At 52.3% G+C, this 27,738-nt stretch overlaps 1 protein-coding gene across 1 annotated transcript in view; it reads right to left on the reverse strand.

Moving 5' to 3' along the window:
• Window positions 1–27,738, reverse strand: part of Ajap1 (adherens junctions associated protein 1) — a 122,858-nt gene that overhangs the window by 49,292 nt on the left and 45,828 nt on the right. Inside the window, exon 2 of the mRNA XM_074081521.1 lies at window positions 20,250–21,058. Coding sequence (XP_073937622.1) covers window positions 20,250–21,058 — 809 coding nt within the window. The remainder of the gene's footprint in view (window positions 1–20,249; window positions 21,059–27,738) is intronic.

The raw sequence follows: 27,738 nt of genomic DNA on the forward strand, positions 1-27,738 counted from the left end.
TGCTCTGAGGTCCTACAGCCACAGGGCCTCCCTTCATTTGTGGACAGACTGCTTCATCTCACTTCCTGACTTGCGAAATGATTTTTTAAAAAATAGTATACCTCAAAGGGCTGTTAAGAGGCTGGAATAAAACAGGGCTAGACTAATGCCACAAGCACAAGAGTGTGCCTGGAGCCCAGGTTTCAATTCTGACTCTACCCTGCCAGGCTGTGTGACCACAGGCCAGTCACTGGACCTCTGTGCAGCTTTCCTACCATCACTGTGACTCAGGACCAGAGGAGTGTCACCTCCCAGATCTGTGTGTTACAGATTTCATTTAAGGCAAGCCCTTAGAGTTGGGCTCACAGGAAGGATGCAGCACATCTGCACTAATGGCTAATGTCAAGGCAGGAGTTACAAATAAAATCAGTCTGTCCTCCCCCGGGCTTGGCTGAGGGTCGCTCTCATTCAAGCAAGTGCGGTGTCTTTCTTTCCCCACTCAGAGCAAGTGCGGCGGTCGGTATTTGGGTTTTAATTGTCACAATTGAGGGAGTCTTTTGTAAATGTACTCGCTTCTCTTGGGCTGAGCCAAGTCAATACTCGGACGTGATCACTTATGAAAGCTGCTAATTGGAGCTCCGACAAGGGCTCGCTCGCGCTGCACACACCTCACGTGACCTGCTCTGCCCCCATCTCCTTTGATCCACATCTCATAAGGGCATCTTGCCCTAGAATCATGAGCACAGAAATCAGAGCAAGACTCTTCCTCGTTCTATTTCTGGTCTGACACAGACAACGGCGTATGGGTGGATTGCAACGACACTTTTCTCTGGTCTCTCGGAAATAGCACAAGTCACAGTGGCCTTCTCCTGCCCCTGCCACACAAGGGACAGGAGGAATGCTCATGCTGGCCCTGCCTCTCAGGACTTGGGGGGCTGGGGAGCAGCAGCCATTCTCCACACTCCATTTTTCCGGGACGGCAATAAAGAGCTTCTCGGAATGGGGTCCTGCTGGCCCCAATCCACGGCCACAGTACTGATCCACAGCCCTAACCACTGGGCACTTAGGGCCCAGCTCCCTAAGTGGGCACTGGGCTCTGGACAAGCAGGGTATGTTGATCAGTTGAAGAAATGAACAATTTAAGGAACAAGTTAGCTATGGGATTCTTGGGTAGCTTTGCCCTATGGTAGGACCTGCTTCTGTTGAGCCAGGCCTGGGATTTGGAAACAAAGATCGTCAGGGTGGTCAGGCCTTGGGCAAGCATGGGCCCATATCTCCCTCAAAGCGTCAGGAGCTACTGGAGGTCTGAAAGGAGCATTGGATTTCTAAAAATACAGAACGAAAAAGAAAGTGAAAACCCTGGGCAACACCAGCCAGGCTCTGCCCTCCCCTACTGACTCCAACTCAGTCACAGGGGTCGGGAGAAGATGGGTGAGGGCTGCCCATACAGGGGCCAAGGCAGGAAATCCCACAAAGATTTTTGAGGCGAAAACAAGTGTTTTAACAGCTTCTTAATTTTTCTCAATGCAAACAGATTTTGCAATACCCCTCTGGGTACAGTCCAGAAGTTCCATCTCGCTTTGTCTGCAGGGCATTTGGACTGGAAGAGGCCACAGCAGGAAGTTCAGGCTGTGATACCTGTTTGGAGAAGCAGGAGCCTCTGGGAACACTGGGCAAGTGGCAATGGCTCCAGCTCACCAAGAGTTCTGCCTCTGCTACACTGTGAGCTAGTGGGGTCTGGGGAGGAGGGTTGTTCCCCCTTCACAGATGCACCCCCGAGGCTCAGGCTCTGACTCACACCAGATCCTCCAGGAGGACAAGGGACCCCAGTACTGTCAGTCACTACTGACGCATTGGGGCTCCAATGTGTCACACTGTTGACTGGAACCTCCCAGCAGTCAGAGGCTGGCTGCTAACAGAGCACAATTCTGGGGTTATCCTCGAGAAGCCCAAGCTGAGGGGACATTTTCTGAGCCCCGGAACTCAGGGGACAGCTGATGGACAATGTGGGGTGAGGGCAGGCCTGGGCAGGAATGTAGGGAAGGTAAACTCAGGTGTAACCTCTCCAGCATCCACAGGCCCTGGAGGAGCCACCATGCCCAGGTTGTCCATGGGATCCCTGAGCAATGAATGCTCCTGGGAAGACGATGACATTAGAGTCTCCAAAACCTTCAGGGCCTGCTCAGCTCACACTTGAGATTCCTGCCACCAGCCCTCCTCAGTCTCTTCTGGGAACAGGAGGGGAGAAGCCACCATCCCTGACCTTTGTGCTGTAGTGTTCTCTGAGCAGAGGGCCTGGTCAAAGGACTTTCCCCGGACTTTCTGGGACCCAAAAAGTTGCACCCACCCCAGAGCACATACTGCTACAGGAGAAAGAAGAGGTCCAGCAGATGCAGGAAGCAGGGACACTCACCCCCAACTCTATCCTTAAGATGCCAGGAACAGGAAGCAGCATGGAGAGAGAGATGCTTATGGTCCTAGTCCTGCTGTAGGAATGTGAGTGGAGAGCCCAGGCTGCACAAGGCTGCTCAGAGCAGGGATGGGGTGGAAGGGCAGTGGCCATTCTTCCAGGGGCCCTGTGGCTTTGATTTATCTCCAGAAATTGGGGTTAGGGCAAAAGTGGCCCTGCAGTGTGCACTGGAGAATCATCTCAGGCAAGCTGGGGACCTGGCTCTGCTCAGGGCAGGAGCTGGGGCTGTTCAGGGCAGCAGCCAGCACTACCAGCCCTTCTAGAACCCTATGTGCAATGAGCACCTGGTTCAGAATGAGCCAGTCTCACCTGGGCTCCATATGTTACCACAGCCCTGAAGGCACATGCTTTCCCTCTTCTCAAGCCATCCCAGCTACTGAAGAGCCAGGATTCTCCCCCTGCAGGCTGATGATGCCCAAGGCCTCTTTTTCTGCTTACTTGTCAGGTGTGACATCCCATAACTTTCTCAACTTGTGGGGATACAGCACAAATGAATGCAAAGAACGGGGCTGAAGATCTGCCCCAAGCAGATGTCTTGAAGGGGTCTACATAAATGTTAGCTCCGTATTTACATTAAAAAGCAAAACAGAAAGATGGGAAATGTTCCCATAGCAAAAGTGATTTGAGATCTCCCGTTAAGTTTGGGTGCTGAGTCTATGAGTGGCTCAACCCAAGGAAATACTGAAAGGAGCAATGACTTTGGACTTAGGGAGAAAGAAATGCTGAAGGCAAAGTTTGATCCATCCAAGCCAGGATGGGAAGGCAGAATATGGGATGGAGGCTGAGCTGAGTGTTTCTCTGAGTGTCTGTTCATTCTGTGCCCCTCACCTGGCAGGTGTTCTAGTTACACAGCGAAGGACAAGAAGATGAAGTTGTCCCAGTCCACCAGGCTCAGGGCCAAGGACAGAATGGCTGGTGTTCCTCTCTTGGGGAATGTGCAGGCTCTGATCTCAAAGGCAGGCTCAGTGGACATGGCCTTTGCCAGGTGCAGGGGTGGCCTACCTGTGGTTCTCTTGTCTGGTCAACAGGCAGCATGGCATGCCTTCCGAGAGGCAATCAGCAGTACCAAGTGCATCAGAAGAAGCAGTGGCTCTGACTTCGCTTTGCTTGGGAATTTGTAGGAATGAGAGATCAAGATGAAGTGCCCCTCTGCTGCTCGCCTCATCTCAGTGCTGGCTGGGTAAGCAGTGTGTAAATCTGGGCTTCTGGACCAACAATACCAAGCCTCTCTGCCCACAGCTCCCTCTCCATGTCTGGTGAGTTATTTCCCCCCCCAGAAGGCAAAGTTCAAAATAAAATCAAATTTTATGAGACACCTCTGCCAAAAACACAGCAAGCCCAGTTGCTCCTTGTCCCTTCTTCTAAGGGACTACTTCCAGTCAAGACAAACTTCTGTTCTCATAGGTGATAACAGTGTAGGTGCATAGACTGCGCTGATCCCCCTCCGGCAAAACCCTCTTCCCTCTGTGACTTCTTACCAAGCACCCTGTTTCTTTAAACATCCCCCCCTGCTCAGGTCACAGGGTCATGGCTTTGAGAAGCTCATTGTGTTGCTTAGCAACAGGGTGCAGCTGGAAGCTGAACTTGGTCCCGCAAAGATGCTGAAGTCCTAACCTCAGTGCCTATGAGTGAGAGGTTACCTGGAAGAAGAGTCTCTGTAGGCATCATTAAATTGTGGACCTTGACATGAGATCACCTGGGTTATAGGACGGTCCTTAAATTCATGGCAAGTGCTACAGGGAAGAACTGCACCCACTTCAAGTTCATGTGCTTGGGTCCTACCCAGGACTTGTGAAGGTGGGCTTATTTGGATGAGGTCCTGAAGCTCAAATGAGGTCCATAGGGTGTCCCTAATGACTGGAGCCCCTCACCTGGGGCCTCAGGAAGCTAGAGACAGAGTGGATAAGAGTCTCCCTCTGCCTCAGAAGAAGCCATCCCTGCCTGCATCTTGATCTCAGAATGGAAGTCACCAGACTGTGATGGAATAAGTTCTGCTGTCTAAGACACCAGTCAGTGCTGGGGCACCCACAGCAGAGACCTTCTCCTCTCTGTCTTGCATTTGGCCTCCATGAGGTTCCTCCTCCCAATGTGCTTCGATGACTGACTGGAAGCTAGATGGACCCTGCACAGCTCCAGCAGGCCATCTTGCCAGGAGAGGCTGGACATCATAGCTTAACACGAGGATGGGAGCACAAGAGAGTGGGGAGGGCAGCCTTTCATCGTCTCTGCACCCACCAGTGCAGAGCAGGCAGTGTTGCCTCAGGATGCAGACCCTGTCCAGTGAGTCTTTTCCTCTGATCTGCACCTCACAGAGCCGGAGGACTCATCTGTGTCCTGGTCTGAGAAGCTGAGCCCGGTAATTCATGCAGCAAAGATGGTCCCCAGGGTATGACAAGTGGAGATGACTGAGTTTATCAATTGAGGATCTGTCTCCCGGTGTCGCTGTGAAATTCTCTTTCATGATTTGTCCCAGGACCTATCAGATCAATGAGCCCCGAGCTAGGCAAGGCTGGAGGGGACACAGGTGCACTGGGTAGCATCCTTGAGGTACAAGGAGAGTCCATAACTCCTATAACTAAGGCAATACTGGATGGCGTCCCTCATCTGGCCATATTTCATCCATTAGGAGCAGGCCCCGGTCCTGCCCATTGCTTAGGGCAGGACCCCACTGCGGTTGTGAACAGTGGCAGGTGGGCATGGGGGAGCACCTTCTAGTCTGCCCAGCACCCACTCCTGGGTCAGGTGCAGAGGACAGCACTGGAGGGCAACATAGCCTTTGTGCTGCTCAGGGTGAGGATGGGCTGTAAACACAGACATTTAGGTCGATGACAGCAGCGACCACGCACTGCAGAGGTCAGGGCAGGGTGACCAGAGGGCATCTGTACTGAGACTGGGCCATAAATATCACTTACAGGAGACTCAAGTTTCATCACCATCATCGAAAAGTGGGGGATGGAGACAAGGGCGAAGAGCTAGGAGCACTGAGATAGCGAGGGGATTTGGAGTCATCCGTTCCTGTGGCCCCTCTGGAGCCCAGAGACCACACTGTCCTGAGGTTTCAGGGACTCTTCCCTGGCCTTTCCTGTTGCAGCCAAAGGAGGTGCAGCTGCAGGGGTCGCTGAGTGCTCCACTTCTAGTATCTATCCACCAGAGCCTAGGAAAGGCCACCTGGCATGCTCAAAGTCCCAGCGCTGAGCCTGTGACTCACCCAGGAGCAGATGTAACCCACAAGGCACAGCATCCAGAGCAGCTGCCACAGGTAGTACTCTGCAGTGGGGGCAGGGCTCAACCGTCCTGCAGGAATTTGACATCTAGAAGCCACAAGGAAGAAGACAGAGACAGGCCAGCTGCATGGCTTTGATTTGGGCCATGCCTTTCCTTTTGGAAGCCCTTCCTTGTCTGTCTGTCTGTTCCTTTTCACAAAGCAGCATCAGTGCCAGAGATGGTAAGGGAGACTGAGCCTGGTTCAGTGCTCTGCCTGGGCACCTGCTGGGCAGTGCAGGCTCCTGTGGTTTGAGGCTGGTGTTTCTCACAGCCAGAGACCCTCATTTTGGAGACAGGGTTTCTGAATGCAACTTCCCATGCTGCTGTCTGAATCAGGATTTCAGGAGAGTGGAAACCAGACATGTGCCTTTTAAGGCACACCCCAGTGTCTCTCACCTCACCACAGTTGGTATGCTTGAGGCTGTAAACCCACCTCTGGCACAAGGACAGAGCTGAACATGTCCTCCTGCCCAGTCCTGCCCAAAATCTCCTCCTGGTTCCCAAACTTGGTGTCCTAGCCGCCCTGCAGAACTCTGGGAAGTGGTCCTGCCAACCCTACCTGGCTAAGAGTCAACTCTCCCCCTATGTGCCAGCAAGATGCTCCAGCCCCAGGAATGACATGAAGGAATATCAGAAGATATGACCCAACACGGCATTTTCACATAGCCCCACAGCATAACTCCGTATAAGCAAGACGTTCCTCACAATTCCCGCTGGCCCCTACAGCCGCCTTCTACTTCCACGTGTGGGGGAGAATGGAGCTCCATTTCCCTCATCCCCAAAGGCTCCAGGTCTCAGGAACCCTCTGCTTCACGTGTTGGGAAGCCACTCTCCCGAGTGTCCCAGGACCCTTTGCATGAGGAGGTGCTGAGGACTGAATGGTGCCTCCCTCCCCCCACATTGCTGTGAGGAAGCGCTAACCTGTAATGTGACCATACTTGGAGACCAAGCCTTTTAAGAGGTCATGGGTACAACTCTACTGCAATAGGACTGGAGTCCTCAGACGAGGGTGTGGGTAGGGTGTGCACAGAACCAGACAGAAGGTGGTGGAAAGTAGCAAGCCTAGGAGAAGACCTCAGCAACCCTGCATCCAACTTGACCTTGGACTTCAGCCCCCAGGACCAGGACAGACTAAATTTCTGTTGCTTAAGCCAACTGTCTGGGGCACTTGGTAAGAGAAGCAGTAGCAGAGGATGTAGCAGGCCTGGGTCCAGTGGGCTAAGTGAGCTCTGCAATCTGAGGAAGCAGTGGTGGTCTGGGCTGGGTCCCTCACCACCATGACTGAGGCCTCTAAGTCCAGTTTCTCCCTGGGATGTGGTGGCTGCAACAGACAGGAAGGGCTACTCTCTCCCTTACTAGGTCATCCTTTCCCTTCCTCAGCCCTCCTGGCCCCTTCCTGGGCTATCAGTACTACGCATGTCCCCCAAGACAGACGTGTCGATGGATTGGGCAATGCTGCGGATGACGCCTGACTGTGCCCTGGACCAGAAGCTCCATGAGACAGGCGAGTTCTCTGTTAAGCTCCAAACTATGATCTAAGAGCAACTTCTCTGGTGTGTGAACTCGGGCCTGGGTCTGGTTAGAACGGTCTCCGCTAACACTCTCAACGCTGTGATGCTGACACAAGCTTTTCCTCTTCATAGAGGAAGCTGTCAATGATCACACACACTGTAGCCCTTCTCTTTGCCAGCCCGCCTTCAGGGCCCCAGGCATCCAGCCATCTCCACCAGCCTTATGCCCACTTTCACTCTACCACCCTTCCTGAAGTGAGTACAGGCATCTGCATCAAGTCTAGCACCAACACCTTTCTACCTGGGATGTACTTCAGCCTGTGAGGCTGCTCCAGGGGACAGTGAGCAGAGCCAAAGAGCATTTTTGACTTTGCAGGTCCAGTTCTGCACTGAAGCCTGAAAACTATGAGAGGGACCATGTAAATAAATGGATGTGGCTATGTGTCAAAACTTTATTTACTAAAACAAGTGGAGGGTCTCATTTGACCCAGGGGCCATAATTTGCTAATGATTGTCAAACTGAGTCTCAGGAAGCCCTGATGCCCCATGGGGACTGGCTGACTCATAGAGAGTAAAGTCAACCCAAAGCCTGCCTCTGACCCCAGAGATGAGAAATGCGCTTCCCAAAAGGGATGCTTAGGAAGAGTCTATAGCCTCAGAAATCTGTGGTCAAGTGAGTTTGAGAAACATTCAACTTTTTGTCCTCAAGTTGGTGCACACAAACCACGGCATACCAGTGATTTTCAGTGACTGCTCCAAGAGTCCAGTATTAGGAAAATCTGTTCACTTTTATCTATCTGGTCATCCCCAAACATGTCTATTCTGGCACTGGAAGGTGTCTCTAGGGCCTGTTCATTGAGGGTTCTGCCCCAATATACCCAGGTCTGGTGACCTGGACTGAATCTAGGGTCAGCCAGTAACCTCAGAAAGTGCAGGTTTATTGAACTTCATGCTGGCTCAGATGGGATGTGAGTCCTCAACACAGAGCCTGGTCATTAAATGTGTCTTTCTTGAGTCTCTTTCATACACATCTGGCCTTGGGCTAGGTAGGGCAAGGGGACCTTGAACAGATAGGACCCAGACTATCCAGTGAGCTTAACAGGGCCAGTGTATCCTGACAGGCAAGAAAGGGGCAGTGGACTCCCCAGGAGACCTGAGAACCCCTTCCAACATCACCCCACTTGGGAGCAGCCTGAAGTCACACTCATGGCTGTCTATTGCTTCTTCCAGGAGAATCCATGTTGGCCCAGCTTTGCCCAGGCAGTGAGTGGTCCCCACCACCTCCCACTGGGCAGGACAGCCTGTCACCCAGGCCTCCCAGGGCCCATACACTGCTAACTTCTTCCAGCCTGGGTCTGAACCCCTAGCCACAGCCCACAGTCTGCACCCTGAGTCCTGGGACCAATGAGCCCTATCTAAGCTGCTGGCCCCAGCCTTCTCTGCTCGCCTGAGCCTGAGGGGTGACCAGTGGCATCACTACTCACTCTGGACACAGTGAGAACAGTCCAGAGCAAGGCAGTGGATGCTGGGTGGGCTAGCCCTGGGCTGATGTAAAAGGCAGCTGTGCCTTGCATCCCAAGAAGGTCAGGGGCCTTGTGGAAGACCAATGTTTATCCTCAGTCTGCACATGGCCACTTTCATAAGCATAGACATCATTACCTGTTCTTCCCTTTTTATCTCCTCCTTCTCTGTCAACTCAGGTCTAAAGATTGCATGGGATTCCAGCCCTGTGCAATTCCAGCTCCTGACAGGAGCCAGGGCTGAGGGGGTGCAAATCTAGGGGTAGAGGTTTGTGACTGCCTCTAAGCACTGGAAAACACCAAGCCCTCAGTCATACTGGGCATGAGGTAGGCCACACATCTGAGCAAGCGTGTGTGATGCCTGAAGATGTAGACCGAACACTGTATCCCAGAGGTGTGGGTGCAGAGGGGAAGGGTGGGGGTGAGGGAGGCACCAAGCACTCAGCCAAGGGACATCAGAGGACTCAGGGCAAATCACCGATGAGAGAACTGATGGCCAAGGGTGTGGTCAGGAGGATGAGGGACTTGAATCCTCAGGAGGTCTTGGGAATGAAAGACTGCCCAGCTCACTCCCTCCCCCAGCCTTGATTCAGCCCCACCCCACAGTAGCTCAGGGCAGAAGCAGGGGAGGTTCCAGAGAGTGAGCCCTGCCCCCTGGAGTAGCAGCCCCTGAGGCCAAGCCTGGATGGTTTTTCTTCTATTCTAGGCCAGGAGGCACTGAAGGCTCCACTGCCTGCTGGGCTGGCAAAGCAAGAGGGATGGTTTCTTGCCTCGTGTCTTATTCAGTGTGGCTCTAGAACAATGCCTCCCAAGTCTTTTGATCTCTCCTGATGCATCAGGCTCCATAGCCAGAAGGTCCCATGCGGCTGAGACCAGCCCACTGCATGGACACCAACTCTGACGGGTGTTCGGAGGCTTATATCTTCCCTGTTGGTACTAAGCCCTGGGTCTGGGGTCTGTAAGTGCTGAAAGTCCATCCATATCCAGCAGAATGTGCTTCCCAAGAAAGCATGGACCTCAGAATGATGTGAGAGAGACAGTCAACTTCACATCTCAGTAGGGCCCGAGTGGGACCCAGGGCAGGGCCAGTCCTGGATATGGGTCAGAGGAAGCTATTAAGGGGTGAATGGCCTAGTGAATGCCCGAGGCACTGGTGAAGGCTCTGACAGAAGAGAAAGCCCCTTTAGTGGGGCAGAAGTGGACACTTGCACAGTGTGGGGTGCACCTGACTCCAGGTACATTAGGTGACAATGGCTAGCATCTCCCCAATAACTGGTTTTGGTCAGAGCAAGTGCGTGTGGGGGGATGCAGAATCCAGGAAGAGGGGTGTAGGGTATGCCAGCATGCATTATAGGGATTCCCGTGACTCATGCCACAACCAGGCAGGGGCCACAGGTCAAGTGAGGGTGACACCAAGGCCAGGGGACAGAATCTTGCCTGTCTAGGGAAGCTTAGTCACCTGTCAATAGCTCCAGACTGAAAGCACCCCAACCTTGCTCCTGAGCTCACCCTCCACAGCTCCCCAATGCCACACAGCTGCAGCCCCAGCTTCTCTCTGATCCTCCTGCCTACAGCCTCCTTCCCACAGGAGGCTCCCCTTGCCTGCCCACCACTAAAGCTCAGGCCTCCATCCTCCCCAGCCATGCCTAGCTCACATGCCAAAGTCCAACTATGGACCTTCCTTGGTCACATTGTTCAATCTGCCTCTGCAGGTATCCAGGGCTGTCTAACGTGACCTCTGCAAGTGCCTGTGACTGTCTACCCCACCCAGAGTCCAACACTCAGCATGGGGTGGGGGCTCTGCCCACGCTTCCTCTGTGAAATGGAATTACTCCTCCATAAGAAACGTCTCTGGAAAGGGAGGAGAACTTTTCCTCGCAATGCAACACAGGATTTCCCAAACCAGCCTTTTCCTGAATATCTCTTGATCTCTCACCAACAAGCCCAGCTTGTCATGTCCAACTTGCCCAGTGTCAGCCTCTAATAGCGGAATCAGGGCCAATCTTACCTGGGCCAGCACTTGGCTTCTGTGACATCCCAGCTGCCCCCGTACTTCCAATCTCCTCTCTATGGTTCAGCACAAGAGTCTTCAGACTTGTTAGCCCCCAACTATGTCCACCTGCCTTCTGTTCCTGCCCACCCACCACAGCGGGCCCTCTTCCCAAGGTCTCCAATCACTTGCATATGACAAAAGGGACCTTCACCTCGGGTCTCGTCTTAAGAAGCCCAGCACAGGACCAGCCCCTCCTCTGTAGGACTCCATCTGGTCACCCTCCTGGTTCCCTCCTCCCCATCCGTGCCTCCTCACTGTTTCCCCTCAGCCCCTGTCCTTCTCTCAGTCTGTCCACACACTATTCAGGTGGTCTGGACCGTGACTATGACCTTCAAGCCATGCATATACCTGATAGCTCTTGAGTTCTAATCCAAGCTCACCAGTCCCCCTTCATAAATTGGTTGTCTCAGGTATTTGTGACAGTAACATGAAGCTGACTCACACAGACATCCAACATGGGGGCTTCCATTTAACTTGGGAAAGTCACTGTTGACCGTTCCTCCCAACCCACGGCCCTCCAGGCCTTCCTCAGCTTGCTAAGGGCACCACATTCACTTGACATGAACTGCTCAGATCAGAGACGTAGGAGACTGTCCTCTGTCCGTCACCTCCCACATCCAATTCCTCCACATGGCCTTCAAAAGAGCATCTGTGGTTCACATGTCCCCACATCTACCCACGTCCAGGATATCAGACCCTCCTGCCGGGATTCTGGCTACCGCCTGCATCCGGCCCCCTCGTGGCCTGTCTTCCTCCTATGACCATCCTGGAGAACAGCCAGCTACTTCCAAAGCCACTCTGAGATCATCCTGTGATGCCCATCATGCTCGGAATAAATTCCCAAGCCATAAGGGCAGCCTCTGAGCATCTGTAGGGTCTTCCTCCCACCCCTCCTGGCCTTCTATGCACCACATTTGTCCCCAACTTCCCTTTACCTCTCCTGTCCCACTGTTCTCTTCTCAGCCCCTTTGCCTCAACACTCCTTCCCTCACCCTTTTGCTGCCTCTTCCCCTGCCCCTATGTCTGGTCTCCATGGCTAGCTCCTAGGGAGAGCCCCCTGTCACACTTTCCCCTCCCGTGTGCCTTTAGCACCACTCGTCAGAAGCTGGAGTATTCTTACTTCTGTCTGCTGCACTGGGAAGAGCATGTGTTGTCCTCCACTGAGACCATAGTGTGCAGGACATAACAGGTGTTCAGTGAACCTTTCAAATGAGGGAAACTGTGAATGGATGATGACAGGTCCACAGGCGACAAGGCCAATGGGGAGCATGGAGCTCAGCCTAGTCTGCAGTGGGCACTAAAGCAAGCTCCACCTTCTCCAGGCCCAGGGTTACCTGTGTCCCTGGGAAGCTCTGGCCTGGGCCAATGCCCTTCTCAGGCCCATCTCCCTCTCCAGAAAAGCCCAGATTTGGGGCAGGATGAAGAATGGGGGCAGCTTCTGTAGGAGAAGCCCTGGCACTCATGATCAACTCTGGGGGATGAGAACTCCTCAGCCAGAGCTGATGGGAGCCCCTCCAATAGTAGGGCTGAGCACCAAAACCCCTGCCCAGAAGGATATGTCCATGTCCTAATCTCCAAACCTACAGATGTGACCTCACTCAAAGGATCTCTGCAGACATGATTCTGTTAAGGATCTCGAGATAAGAGCATTGCAGATTATCCAGAGAGGCCTAAACCCAAAAAGGTGCTTATTAGTCAGGCACAGAGATGAGGGAAGATGATTGTGTGAAAATGGAGGCAGAGATCAGAGTGACACAGTCATGCGCCAGCAACTGCCTGGGGCCAGCAAGAGCCAGGAAGGATCCTCCCCTGAGCCTTTAGAGGGAGCGCAGCCCTGCTGCACCTGGATCTCAGACTTCAACATCCAGAACTGTAAGAGAATAATTTGTGCTATGTCAAGTCAGGTCATTGGTGCTCTGTTAGTGTGGCCCCAGGACGCTCACACTGATGCAGGACGTGAATCAGGCATAGACTGAGGTGTGTCCTAGGTGAAAGGAAGCCTCTGGAATGCAGGACTGGGTCAGGTCTTCCCAGGAGGCTGGGCATGCCACATGACTGACATTCAGTGAGCAGGCTGGGGATGCCATGAGCCCTGCTGTCGTGGGACACAGGTGCAAACCACAGAACATCAACTCATGCAGGATGGCTTTCCAGGGTAAGTTAAACTGCTGCAGAAGACAGAAAGGCAGAATGGTCCCAGGCGGGCAACTGTCCACCCTGAGTGCCCTTGGGGAGGGTCATGAAGAAGGCAGATCCCACCTCCAGGACCAGGAATCCCCTGCCAGCAACCCAGGGAGGTGTGGCAGAGGCCTGAACGCTCTCTATAGCGTCAGCGTTCACACAGGTTGATGCAATCCTGTCTCAGACACCCAAGAGAGAGAGAAGTTATTCCCAATTGTGCAGGCAAAGAGGCTGTCGTTCATGGTCCTGCTAGGGACACACTCCAACAACCCATGGCAGCCAGAGCCCAAGCTCCGTCTCAGCCTGGCAGGTGCTCCCCGCTCAGGTACTGGCTTCATCGGCTTCATTGCCTCCACATCCTGCCCATCAGGCACCTCCATGGCGGACTCCCAGTCTGTTTCCATGGCAAATGTGTCTTCCCCACTGCTGGAAGAAACTTCTGGAAAGGAAACTTTCCTTCTCTGTTATTACAGCAGCCTGCAAGGTGGAGGTTTGTGAGTATTTGCTGACCCACATCAGAACAAAGACCCCACGTCTCGTCTTCCCATCTGACCATATGGTGCCTCTGTCTGTCACGTGTGCAGCTGCTGCAGTTTTGACTGAGTCTCTGGAACAAGCAGCTGCAAATGGCTGTGGGACCCTTGAATGGGTGAGCGAGCAAGCGAGCAAGCCAGCAACACCGGAAATTTGGCCGCTGCACAGGTGACGTCAATGCAGCTTCTGCTGGAGCATTCTGTTTACTCAAGAACCTTTTAAGCTGGACGTCCATGAGAAAGGATTCTCCTGGGCAGGGCTCACCAGGAGAAAGGTGATTGGTCATCACAGTCCATAGCTACCTGCCCCAAAACTGCCCCATGGATGGCTGAGTATGGATATGGGAAGGAGGGCGAAGCAAACATCTCCAGCATTCATTCTCAGTCTCTTAGGCCTTGTCCTGGCTCCCATCCCAGGACAGCTCACTGCTGAAGGAGCGGCCTCCAGGGTCACCCTTTCCAGGGTCTGCTCCAGTGGTGAGGAGACTGAGTCCTGGGCTGGCACCTGGCCCAGCTTCTTAAACAATTCAGGCTCACAGAGGCTCCACCCACTTTATCTACTCCCCCGCCTATCCCTCTGCAGCTCCTCCAGGGCTTCTCTGCCCATGCCCACCTTCTCTATCCTCAGGGACCCCACTCCGGCCCCTTTAACTTGCAGGGGTCCCCTACTCCTCCTCCAAGCCAGCACTGCCAGAGAATAAGATGACTGATGAAGTTGTGGCTTTGTGACATTTCCTCTATTGTCCTTACCTGTCATTTCCTTCTTGGGCAGGGAGGTGTGCTTATCTTTCTCACTTTCACAAACGGAAGCTTAAACCCTTTGGGAAGAGGGCAGGAGGACCACACTGCCCAGTTCCTCACCCTCCCCCATCCAAGGTTTGGCAGCTTAATATGGACTTAGGACAGAGTTGATGGCTCATTGCATAATTGATCAAGAAACCAGAAATTCTAAAACTGGTCCTCTTACACAGCTGAATGAAAATTCTAAAAATGATGCTGTAATGTTTAATCTCAGCGCTCAGGATTGTCCCCTATGTGTGGACAAAACCATGCATTCAGTGCTCTGTATATCAACTCCTCTGCTATCAATCTGGTGTTTAGTGACTTACGTGATGTAAGGAGACACATGTCCCACTTGCCCTTAGAGGACACTGGTTTCCATGCAGAAGGGGTGTTGGGGTGGCCCCTGGCTGTTGCACACTCCCCAACAGGACAACAGGCAGAGGGAAGGAAGAGGCTCAGGAGAGTTAAACTCAGCAGCATCCAGATAGACAGTGCTGAGGTAGGTACCTTGGCTCGGCAAGAATCAAAGAGCCTCCCCCATCCCTGATGAGCTCTTAGAAGGAGAATGAGGCCCTGGGGGAACAAAGAAGCTTAAGAGGCGCTAAATGCAGTAAGTTGGAGCAGAAGCCTGCAAACAGGAAATGAAAGGAAGCCTGCATGGCTACAGTCCCCTCCAGAAGAATACAGGGCGAGATTTAATGAGTCGTCACTCATTCATCCAGTTAGTGTGAACACAACTTTGCTCAGCAAAAGCAGAGGCAGAGCTTGCTCTCAGAGGCTGCACGGGTCCAGGGAGTTGTCAGCTGACACTCGCTCTCACCTGTGACTCTGAACAGCATGCCTCAGGTCACCATCCACAACCAAGCTCACAGGATGTGCCAGGCTGCATGGATTTAGAAAGTTCCAATTAAGACTCTGAAGACCAGCCTTGTGGTCTACAGCGTTTAGGATGCTTCGCCAAGCTCCCACCACTGGTTTGTTCTTTGATGCTCTTATCCCAATTAAGCCACTCAAAACTTTTGAAGTTCATAAGTCATTTGCCTCAAATATCTTTAAATTAAGAACAGATTCACTTCCCTTGTAGCAAACACCCAGTGACTTAATTAAAAGAGACTCTGCATTTAAACTGTCATGGCGGCTTTCAACAGAAGGGGAAAGAGTCTGCTTCTCCCGAATACATCTGCTTCTAACGTCCTTTCACTCTGATTCTGGTATTTAGAAAATATTCCACTGTCACCAGACCTGCTCCCAGGGCTGACTGGCTGCATTGTGCTGCTCAGGTCAGCTGGCCATCAGGCTGCAGAGAAAACACTGCCAGCCTGTCCCTGGTGCTTACAGAGGGACACACCTAAAGGACATTGATGGCCTCCTGGTGACAAGGACAAAGCAACTTGGAACTCATCCTTGGAAATGCATGAGTGAATTGCAATACAAAAATTACAAGGCAGGACTCTAGCACTATCTGAACCATAGCATCCTTGAGCTGCTGGATGTCACAAGTACATGACTGACCCAACAGAGAGAAACCTTCACTGATGATGGAGACCTACAGTACTAGCTGTCCCACCTGAGGGTTGCACTTCCTGAGAGACTCAGAGGTGGACAGCTGGGAAGGTGCCTGATCCCCTAGCAGGCCTGGGAGTCACAGGGCCAGGTGCCACCATGCAGGATCTAGGGACTCAGTGAACACTAACTGTATGCCAATCACCTACATACCAAGTATTTCACAGTGGACACCTTCAGTAGCCAAAATCAGTTGGCTGGAATTCACAAGCTCACTCTGTGGATTTCAAGATCAAAGCCCAGGAATCCATTTTCAGCTTTCCTTCAGACTATGTCATTCCAGATTCAGAGCATGACCAGCAAGAGGGCTGTCACAGGACGGAGCTACACTGTGGGAGCCTACCTCACTCAACCTCAGGCGATTCTGACCCACCTGACATCCATCCTCTGCCAGCACTCACGTGAACTGGAGTGATGTGCCTCTGCGACTCTGCACCAGGAGATTTTCCAGCCCAAGCAGTTCCCAGTTAGAGCCATCTACACCTCTGCTCAGAGCACCAAGGTCAGGGGCAAGGCCTTGGGTCCTTATTAAATGAGTCCCCCAAAATAAGAGCAGCAAAGTAGTATAATGATAGCAGTCAACTTCATCATCGTCTCCATAGCTGACTCATCCCCCATCATCATCGCCATCACCATCACCATTTTACCACCATCCCATCACCATAACCATCATCATTGCCATCACTATAACCATCATCACCATCATCACTGCCACCACCATTGTCACCATCATCACCACAACCACCACAACCACCACCATCACCATCATCACCATCATCACCACCATCACCAACATCACCACCATCACCACCGTCACCATCATCACCACCACTACCATTGTCACCAAGGTCACCATCATCACCACCACCATCACCACCATCACCACCATCGTCACCATCATCACCATCACCACAACTACCATCATCACCATTGTCACCATTGTCACCATCGTCACCATCACCACCATCACCACCATCACCACCACCATCACCATCATCACCATCGTCACCATCGTCACCACCATCACCACCATCACCACTACCACCACTACCATCATCATCACCATCATCACCATCGTCACCATCACCACCATCACCACTACCACCACCACCATCATCATCACCATCGTCACCACCATCACCACCATCACCACTACCACCACCACCATCATCATCACCGTCACCATCACCACCATCAGCACCATCACCATCACTCTCATCATCCTTACATCGCATACCGAACACCAAGCACATGACAGACACTGTCTTTAAGGTTTTCGACAACGTTAGGAAGTGGTCAGCACTCTTGTCCCTGTGGAGACACAGAGAAGACAAGGTGGTTGATTAAGTTCACACAGCTAATACAAGGGGAAGCCAGAAAGTTGAAGGTAGGACATGAGAGTCTTAACAATCACACTAAAATTCAGGAAGTGTTAACAACTATTTTACCTGCAGAGCGATTCCTGATAAAAGGGGTTCTCTGATGATCCCAGCAGCTACTCCATGTAGCCTTAGGTCCTGAGGTATTTCAGAATGCCCCAAATCATCACAATCCACCTTTTCTGGGCCTGTTCTTCAAACTGACAGGAGAGTGTAATGAGCCCCTTCTAAACAGCTCTCTACAGAAGCAAAATTAAAGCTCACCAATTCCAATTCCCAAAACTAATTCCAAAGATCCCTCTTCAGACAATGGAACTGACTTAACAAAAGCTTGCAGCACCTCCTAAAATGCTTATTCCAGCTTTCAAGGTACCCTCAGCAGTGAGTGGGCAAAGCTGGATGTGTCTGAGATGATAATGGCCTGTTCTGCCATTGACTCCAGCAACTCTGTCCTCATAGCCACTCTTGCTGGGTATAAAAACAACTCATGTGCAAGAGGAATTCTTGGGGGTCTGGTACCATGTTTTATGCTCAGCGTCAACCCACCAAATCCTCACAGCAACCATCAAGGAGAAAGATTTTCAAGCTCAAGTTTAGGGTGAAGAAAAAGGACATCAAGGAGAGAGAAGAGACCCTGCCCATGGGCACAGCCACATGAAGCAGAGCCCAGATTCACAACTGGACCCAGAACCTCCAGCATGGCTTCTATGCATGGCTTCCCAGACCAAGCTCTGAGTTTTCCAAGGCCACTCTTGCTGCCTCAGAGCCTGTCTAAGATGTGGAAGCAGTGGATCCCTCCACAAGATGCCAGAAGCCCACGTCTACATCCGGTGGAAGATGAGGGATCCCAGAGGTCAGGCCTCCTCCCTGAAAACCCTTCATCCGGGAATCTTACACAGATAAGGAGCTTACTCATTCTGCTCTCAGTAGCCCAAAAATCAGCTCACCATCTATATCACTAGCCAGTTCTTCCCAGAGTCAAACTTGAACTTCTCCTGCATGGGCCTATGCACTAAGGTAGTGCTACCTGGGCTGTGATGAGCCTGGTTAGGTGACTCTTCCAGCATACCCTCTCTTCCCTTCACCTGGACCTGGAAGTTGAATACCACTGTTCAGTTCCCAATGAGCCCCCAATGGGGTCACTGCAGACGGCTTTCTCTTTCTCCATATGGCAGCATCATTTTCCAGAATTAACACTTCTCTACTTTAGAAGCAAACACATATTTTTCCTCCTTTTTAGATTTGTTTTGCTAAACAAATTAATCTCGCACCAGATTATATTATGAAGACCTATAAATCTTTTCTGAGATAAGCATCTGTCATATTGGATTAGCAACCTCCAATGTACTGTGAATTAATTTTGCTAAGCCTTATGATGCTGCCCTGGGAGTTTAACTTTAGTAATAACAAACGTAATTTGGAATAAATGGGAACTTGTTTTCTCATCCATGTCTATATAGTAAGTGACATATTCAACGGAAGTGACAGTAAGTGAGAGTGGCTCCATCATCCATTATGATGATAGCTTGAGAGTTTATTGGGGTAAAAACGAATATGTTTTAAACTGCTTGCAGGCGTCTCACACCAAGATGTCGGACCATGACCCCCGAGTGTCTGTGGATCTCAGAAGGAGGCTGCATGCGAGGAAGCCTGAGCAGCCCCAGCCCCTCTCCGTGGGAGCTACCCAGCTCAGACCTCATCCCTAGCTGGCCTCTGGCCTTAGCACGGCAGAAAGATTCTGCTTTCACAAATAATCTGCTCTCTGGGAGTGAGGTGCTCAGAACAAAAATGGCAGATTCTCTTGTCCAGGCAAAAGAAGGAAGGACGTCATGGACTGAAGACAAACACTGTCCACCCACGAAAACCTGCCTAAGTACTGACTGTGCTTATCTGTTCAAGGTCAGAAGGCAATACAGCCAGGACAAAGTCTCCTGCAGACACTGGGTTCTCAACCACTGAACTAAGTGTCCTGCACTTGAGCTCTTAGGACCAGCTTGCCTTCCCTTGGTTCTGAAGAGGCCTGTGGTGGCCAGTAGTGCCCAGACTCCTGAGGGAGTAGATAAGCACACCATGGGGAGGTCGCTGGGAGTCTCTAGTCCTGTTGTGCAGTGCCCTGGAATTTGCATCCTATTTTACAAAAGTTAGCAAATGCTGCTGTTTGTCCAGCATGTGCTGCCCAGGTCCACCTGTGAACTTCTGAGTCACTATGAGCCACAGCTTGTCAAGAGAGGTAAAGCAAGCTGAGTGGGTGGGAAGAAGAGTGGCTCTAGATTATCCCTGGGCTGCTGGTTCAGGGCCAGCTCTGGCCTGGAAGACTGCCAAGGCTACTCCTGGTAAAGCCAGTGGAAGATAAAGTAGGGGAGGAAGAAGACACAGAAGGACATTATCTCAAATGCTAGAATGGCAACGCAGAGAACCAAAGCCCTGTGTTGTAGACACCATTCCCCCAGGCCGCTCTCAGGGAAGAGCTCTGTACTCGAGCCCTGTCTGCAAAGTTTAATTGCACTGAAAGATTCTCCTCTTTCCTGGCCTTGACCTTTCCTGCTATTTAAGGTCATTCCTAATCCTGGACCAAGTTCCATCTAGCAGTTATCCCACCCCATCAGACCCGTGCCCTTGAAGGTTTCTGGAGACCATACAGACCCTTAATGCCAGCGGGAGATGTGCCTGTACGTCTCTCCGGGGCTGACCTTAGAGATGAAATTCAATGATTCCAGGAGATAGGCTCTGTGCGCAGAGGGGTTACCAGAGGACATGGGGTCACAGCGTCCACTTCCAAGTGGGCACCATAGGGGGCAGGGCTCCTCCACCTGTCCACCTTCCTTCCAGAGTTTGCACGCTCACAACATGTGCCATCCCCACCTCTCCTCAAGGTCCTACACTCAACCATTAGCCTCCTGCCTTGTTTCAGTCCCGGCCTGGAGAAGCAACCCAGAGCACCTCAGCATCCCTCCAGAGCTAACTGCACCCCACTCTGCTCCCAACCAGCCAAAACCACAGCAGAGGCGCCTACCTGAGCTCTCCCCCAGAATTCTTGGGGGCTTCGTGTCTTTCCCATTGCTGCGGGGACTGGTGGAAGGCTCTGTTGTGCTAACCCCAACAGGGATCTTTTTCCAGGGTTCCAGGGGCTCTGTGACCCCCTTAGTTTGTAGTGTCATGGCCGTGGCTGTTGTGGCCGTGGTGGTGGTGGTGGTGGTGGTGGCCACAGTTGTCTTCCGTGTTTGTAAGGTGGAGACAGTAGTGGGGCCGTACATGCCCGGAAAGGTGTTGGGCTCTGCCGCTTCCTCATCCCCGGTGGGCCCCCAGGCAATGAACTCTGTCTCTGTCGTGGGCCTGCCACCTCTGAAGTCGAAGCCATTGAACAAGGTGTCCTGCACGTGCCTCCTGCCCCGCCGCAGGCTCTGCTGCTCAGCTGCCCCACCAGCTGCCACAGAGGATGAGGATGATGGGGAGTCCAGGGAAGGGCTCGATCTGGCAGCAGCAGGGGGCTTGGCAAGCCCCGCTTTGGGCACAAGGGCAGCCATCTGGTCCCTGGTTCTGTGGACCCGCCGAGCACGGGGCGTCTGCATCTGCATCTGCCCGTGAGTGCGCTCAGCACGGGCAGCCCGTGGACTCCACACTGGCGTGGGTAGTCGTGCTGGCTGCCCACTTCGCAGGTTCCACAGCCGAGGGGGCCGCTGGGGTGGTCTTGGCAGGAGCCGGAACTCGGGGCCAGGGCCCAGCGACTCACAGGATGGGAAGTCCACAGCGAGCTGTAGCATGGCTATGAGTATCCAAGCATGACTTCCAAGGGAACGGCCCGGCCAGCGGATGGTCATGGAACTGCACGGGAGAGAGAGAAGAGAGGTCAGTGGGCAGCTGGACACATCTGTCCCCACTAGGACAGGAAACTCTTTGCTGGAGGAAGTGCTCATCCTAACCTCAAAAGGGAAACCAAACCCCTTCCCTCCGAGGGTAGCTCAAATACTAAGTACCCCCCAGCATCCTCAAGTACAGGGACCATTGCACATCAGGGAGAGCTGCTTCAGCTCCTCTGCCTGAGGGCTCACAAAACACCCACCACCCAGTGACCAAAGACCCCTTTCATGGGAGGGACAACCAAGCCTCAGAAATGCCCCAGTGTCAGCCCTGGCAAGATTCCCTTGAAGACCTGTCCATAATGAAACTGAGGCACCAAGTGGTCATAAGGTGACAATATGAGGACCAGCCAGCCGCCAGGCCTGACTCTAGAGTCAGGTGTGCTTTCTCTACATCATGCAAATGCTTTCTCTCCAGTCCGGATGGACAGTGGGCTTTCTTGAGGGACTGAGCCTTCAAATTCCCTGGGCCATTTAACCTAGCCCACACCACATGAGGCACAGAGCCCAGCAGGCCTTCCCTGAGTATCCGGGCCTGCCGTGCACCTCACAAACACTGGCTTCCCCCTCCCGGCCTCTGAAGTGAGTATGCACCTTTCAGAGCAGGCTGCTGGGGTTCCACCTGGACTCGGGAAGGCCTCTGAGTGCTGGCCTCCTCTGGCTATGGCTGGGGAATGAGATCGGCTGGAATTTTATAGATGCTGAAGCGTTTGTTTTGTTGACATTCCACTCCCTGTTTACCTTCTGCAAGGTGCCCTTTGCAGCTCTCCCCCCACCACCGCTGCTCCAGGAGGACTGAAGAGAGGCAAAACCTGCACAGCCAGGCAGAGGCCTCCCCAAGGGCTACACTGGGGAAAACTGGAGCCGGAAATGGTGGCAACCTGGAGGGCCTGCCAATCAGGCCCCCCACCCAGAGTCCATTAACAGTTTTGTCACTGGGCCTGAGTTTTCTTTAGACTGCTGGACCCTGGAGTGTCACGTGAAAATCCAGAGCACAGCACAGACCCACGTGGCAGGGTTTGAAGGATACAGCCCACGCTCCCTCTTCCACCGGCACGGGTAATTGAGGACTGATTATAGGTGCCACTCAAAGTCAGCTCTTGTCACCAACCCTCCGTCTGAAAGTTAAAACGAATCCAAAACTTCCACGGCTGCTGCGGTGGGGGTGGGCAGGGTGTCAGTGAGCTAAACTGCCAGCCGGAGCAGCTGTGCCAGTCAGGCACGTGTCGGTTCATTCTGCTTCATAAGCTGTTACACGTCTTTAAGAAGGACCAAATCCAGGCATGTGTGCACAGGCGTGCATGCAACGTGCACCAGTGTAAGTGTGAGGGGTGTGAGCATGACCGTGTAGAGTGTCTCGGGTGTGTCGAGCGGAACGATGTGAGTGTGTGAGTCTGAGTGAGTCAACACAGGAGTGTGTGTGTCAGTGCGCGTGAGACAGTCACCACTTGTGGGTGTGACATATATCTGTGAGTGTGTGTCCCCAGGTGTGAGGCACCGTATGCAAGCAGACGCCCACGTGTCTGTGTGTTGTTGTGCGTGTGCACGCGTGCCTCAGTGCACGTGCTCACTAGTGTGTGTACATCTCCCTGGGTCAGTGAGCATGTGCACATACATCTCTGCATGTTACTGGGAGTGCCGAAGTGTAGCTGTATGTGCCCCTGAGTGTGCCAGTGTGTGCACCTGTCACTGTGTGTGTCCAAGTGTGCACGGGCTCCTCCTCAGCCACGCTGACACCGCATGCCTGGGCTGAATCTCATCCACACTGGAGACCATCAGGAGGGCGAGAGAAAGGAACTGAGTTAACAAGTGCTAATTACCATCAAAGACTAGTCCCCAAATAATACGGCCTGGCCCGGGCTTAATCAGAATGAAAGTGCTTCGCTGCAGAAATTAGGAACGGCACATTATGCTAATGCCTCCTGTTCTGGCCTTTGTGCAACTTCCCCGCACAAGCAGCCAAGCTCTGCACAGGGGCCAGACCATCGCCACTGCACACAGAAATCTAGGTCAGCGTGAAACTCCCCTGCACACATTGAGCGGCTTCTCTGCGGCCACAGGTGACCCAGGGAGCAGGGGAATGGCTGAGAACCCTGGGTTCACACCCTGCCTGTACATCTTGATGGAAATCTGGCCCAAGGGAATAAGGTGCTCTGGGAAGGTGAGAGGCCTCACCAGGCCTTCTAGGACCCACCAGGCCTCATCTCCCTATGCACCATCAGACCTATCAGGCCCTTATAGCACCTTCCCAGGTCCCCCAAGGCCTCACCAGGTCCCACCTGGCTCCTCTAGGCCTCCCAGGCTCCTCTACATCTCACCAGAAGCACAAGGTCCCCTTAGGCCTACCAGGCCTCCCCAGGCCCCATCAGGCCCCAATCACCAGGCAGAGGATGCACAATGGAAGCAAGTGTGGCTGCATCAGCGCTTGGAGAAACACTGCCCCAGGAAATTAAAACCACAGCACCTAAGCCTGGGCCTGCCTCCCCACATAACTTCACACACAGGATATTTCTGATTTTTCACCAATCATGGGCTGTAATTGGTTACCATAGAAACCCTCTCATTTCCAAGACACCCAGCTGTTATGCAGAAAACCCAGCCATTGCAGCGTGGCAGGCGAGGCGCTCTGCTTCTCCTCAGTCCAGTTCCTTCTTTTCTAAAGCAATGTGTTTGCTCAGAAGGAAATAGAGGGTGGTAGGTGACTGGGGACAGAGGTGCTGCCCTACCTGAAACCAGGAAGTACAGGAGGTACAGGACACCTGCTCTCTCTCACAGGTTGTGGTCAAGATTGACTGCAGCCTGTGGGGGACACCACAATGGCTAGAGCCCCTGGACTCTGCTCTGCTTGCATGCCTGGCCAGCCTCGGATAATCTCCGGACCTCGGTGATGTCCTGACTTGAGGCTACATCTCAGTCAAGGAGAATTTGGCTGCATCTTCAAGCACTCTGGCACACTTTCCTCATCCCTTGGACTGGCTCTAAAGCCAGGGTGCTTCCTTTTGACCTTGCTGAGCACACAGCTGAGAGTCTCTAGATCCATTCGGACTTCATGATGGAGCAGTTCTGTGGGGGAAGGGGAGGACTTCATGCCAGGGGGCACCTCAGTGCTGTCAGTCATCTATCAAAATGGCAGGGACTCCACTCATCTGCAGGAGGGAGGCCCCATGGCCCAGCGCCCACCATCAGGGTCAACATGCAACCTGCTCACCCAGAAGGCCAGGCAGAGGTGGCGTCAGCTCCCCCAAACTCTGGGACACCCACAGACCCCTTAAGAACATACCACCTACTGTACACCCACAAGGAGAGCTATGGGAAAAAAGACAGACCATGTGCTGGTGAAGATGCTGTAGAGGGGAAGCCTTGCATGTGATTGGTGGGAATGTGAACCAGCCCGGGTGCTGTTGAAGACAGTTTGGAAATTCCTTAGAAACTCAGATAGTGACCACTGACCTTGGAATCCCACTCTCAGATATGCCATCTGTCCACACAAAACCCACATCCATGTGTCTGTCCACTGCAGCCCAAAATTCAAGCCAGACAAATATGGCACTCACGTGAGCAGATTGGCACAGGTGACCCACCTACAATAGAGAAATACTTGCCCATAATAACAGCAAGAAGGACCCAATCATGCTCCCAACATGGGTGAAACTTGAATGTGCAACTCCAAGTGAGAAAAGCCAGGACAGGGCTATGCACCTGCGAGTCCATTTGTATAGAAGGTTCAGAACAGGGAGTCCGTAGAGACAGAGGAGGCTGCCAGAGGCAGGGGTGAGGGGGGAATGGGAGTGAGTGCTTACTGAGTATGGGAGGTTTTTTGGGGAGAGGAGGGCTGACAGAATGTTTTGGAATGGATTGTGGTGGTGCCTGCACACACTAGAAATACACCAAAACCACTGAACTGTACTTTTCAAAAAGATGAATTTAACGGCAGATAGATTATAGCTCAACAAAAATAAAAGGGAGCATGACAGAAAAGGGTGCGTGTGTAAGGGTGCTGTGGACCGGCCGACACTGGGGAGCTCTATGTCAGCAGGCAGGAAGAGAGCCAAAGCTGACCCTCTGAGCTGTGGGTGCATTTCAGGAAAGTACAATTGAGACACTCGGGTTCCTTCACACTGTCCTCAGTGGGACTCCCTAGGGACACCATTCCCTCCTTGTTTGAGTGCAGTGACCCATGTCCACCCTACATCAGAACAGACCCAGGATTCTACAGCTTGACAGTCTCCAAGGACATTTTCCAAAGGAAGAACAAAGTCACCGAGCCACCTGCACCCAGGTGCCTCCGAATGCGAAGTGTTGCTCCATCTCCCTTTATTTTCTCATCTGCAGCTTCTTGCTTCTCTTCCTTTTAAATTTTTATTGAAATTGCTTTTCCCCAAGAATGGTTTAATAAGATTCAGTGGATTGAGATTCAATTCACTCTCGTCTGTATATTTTCTTCACAGGAGAAAACCACTGCCAATTAAGGGAGACAAAGACATCTCTTCACCTAAAGTCGCACTTTTTCCAGACTGGGAGTTTGTGACATACACTTCTGGAAGCTGCTGGTCCCTCACTTGCTGGTGGGAATGAGGCAGAGGGAACTTGGGATTGTGTCCCAGGTCCATCCTGGAATCTTCAGGGAGGTACAGGACAGCAGAGCTGCCTGACAAATGACTAGTCCGCCCCAGTCCTGCTGCAGAACCCTGCCTCAGGGTCTGTCCACACCTGTCCAGTCACTCCTGGCTCTGAAACCCACTGAGGACAACACTGTTTGCTAGAGAAGTCAGCCCGAGTCTGAGCTGTTGCTTGTGCTCTGTGAGCCCATTTTTCCCATCACAGATATGAGGTAGCTGGAGTGCATGGGGTCTGAGGTTCCCTCCTAAGAAGACCCATTCTTCTGTGATCAACCACCCCCTGGGCACAGCTAAAATGACTCCAGACACATTTGCCCCAGGACACAGTTGCCCAGTTGGCATTCCAAGAGTCTGTCTTCTTTGGTAAAGTCCCCACACCTAACGAAGATGTCCCTTTACCTGAGGCTCACCTGAGCAGTCCTGCTGGGTTTGTACCTCAGCCCCAAGGCGCTGCACCCAGTCACTTCCTGGTTGCCCCCCCACCTCTGTGAGCTTGCTAAATAAACTTCACCTTAGAAAACTTTTAGATTTACACAGAAATTGCAAGAGTACAGAGAGTTCCAGGGGCTCTCCTCCCAGATTCCCCTGATGTGACATCTCACATCACTGGGGTACACTTGTCACAATCCAGGAACTGGCGCCAGTGCAGTTGGCTGTCAACCAAACTCCACCCTTCACTTGGAGCTCACTAACTTCTGCCTAGGATCCCAGCTAGGACACCACATCCCATTCCACCGAGACCTCAGTCTCCTCAGGGTCCTCTCAGTTGTGATGGTTTCTCAGACTTTTCTGGATTTTGATGACCTTGATGGTTTTGTACACCATTTGTCAGATATTCCATAGCTGCCACTAGATGACATTTGTCTGCAGTTTTTCTCATCATTAGACTGGGGTTACAGATTTTGAAGGAAGAACAGAGGGGTCGGTTCCTTCTTGTCACATCCCATTCAGGAACTGACTCTGCACAGGGTTTCTGGCTGCTGAAGCCATCTTCTTCAACTGGCAGAGGTCTGTCTTGTCTTCCAGGTGTCATACCTGCAGTTTCCTCCTCTTCCCGTGCTTCCTTGTTGGAAGCAGGTCACTAGCACTAGGCACTCTCTCAGGGTGACCCACTTTTGTTAATTCTTCATGACTCCCCCATCTGACAGAGTGGACAGCAGGGAGCACAGGCAGCCTAAGAAGGTGACTGTCTCAGTGGTGCATGGGGATGAGGCAGGATTTTTTCTGCTGCTTAAAAATACAATATACATACAAATAAAAGGCAAAACCATACTGAACAATGAAAAGACAATGAAAGACAGGAAGGCAAAACAGGTCATGTTAAGGGGAGAGTACTAGTGAAAGGGGAAGAACACATGAAAAGGGTAAAGGAGGGTGAATGATCAATTTTTAATTATATTATAGTTGCACTGGGGGTACATTGTGACAGTTACAAAAGTGCTTACAATGTATCATAGTTAATTCACCCCTCCATTGTTCTCCTTTCTCCCTGCTCCTGCATTTTCTATGCATGTATTCATGGGAACATTGAAACCTGTCGAAGCCATTAAGAAGGGGATGAGGAAGAGGAGAATAAAGAAGAGGATGAACCACAGTGGGGTACACTGTACACATATATGGAAGTATCACAGCTAACCCCCCATATAACTATTATATACTAACAAAAAGGTTTTTTTAAAAACCTCCCTCTAATGTTCCAGGTCCTGCTCCTTTGGAGGACATCCAGGATGTTAGCAAGGAGAAGCTGAGTTCTCCAGTCCCGAGAAGGGCCCACGGCACCTGCACTCCTCCCTGGGCTGTGGAACCCTGCCACCTGGATTTCTCTTAGGGAGCAGGAGGAGGCCTGGGAGGGAGGATGTGCTCTTGGCACGTGCAGATGCACCGACCCTTGAACTCTGCCGTGGATTCTGCTCTTTGCATAGACAAGAGTCCGAGGGGTGTGTCTTGGGGTCCAGTGGAACAGGTAGCAAGGACAGCCTTTTGTGACTAAGGGAACAGTGGCAGCCAGGCTCCACCCTGACCTTGG

The sequence above is a fragment of the Castor canadensis genome, chromosome 7 (assembly GCF_047511655.1).
Source record: "Castor canadensis chromosome 7, mCasCan1.hap1v2, whole genome shotgun sequence".
Taxonomy (NCBI): Eukaryota; Metazoa; Chordata; class Mammalia; order Rodentia; family Castoridae; genus Castor; species Castor canadensis.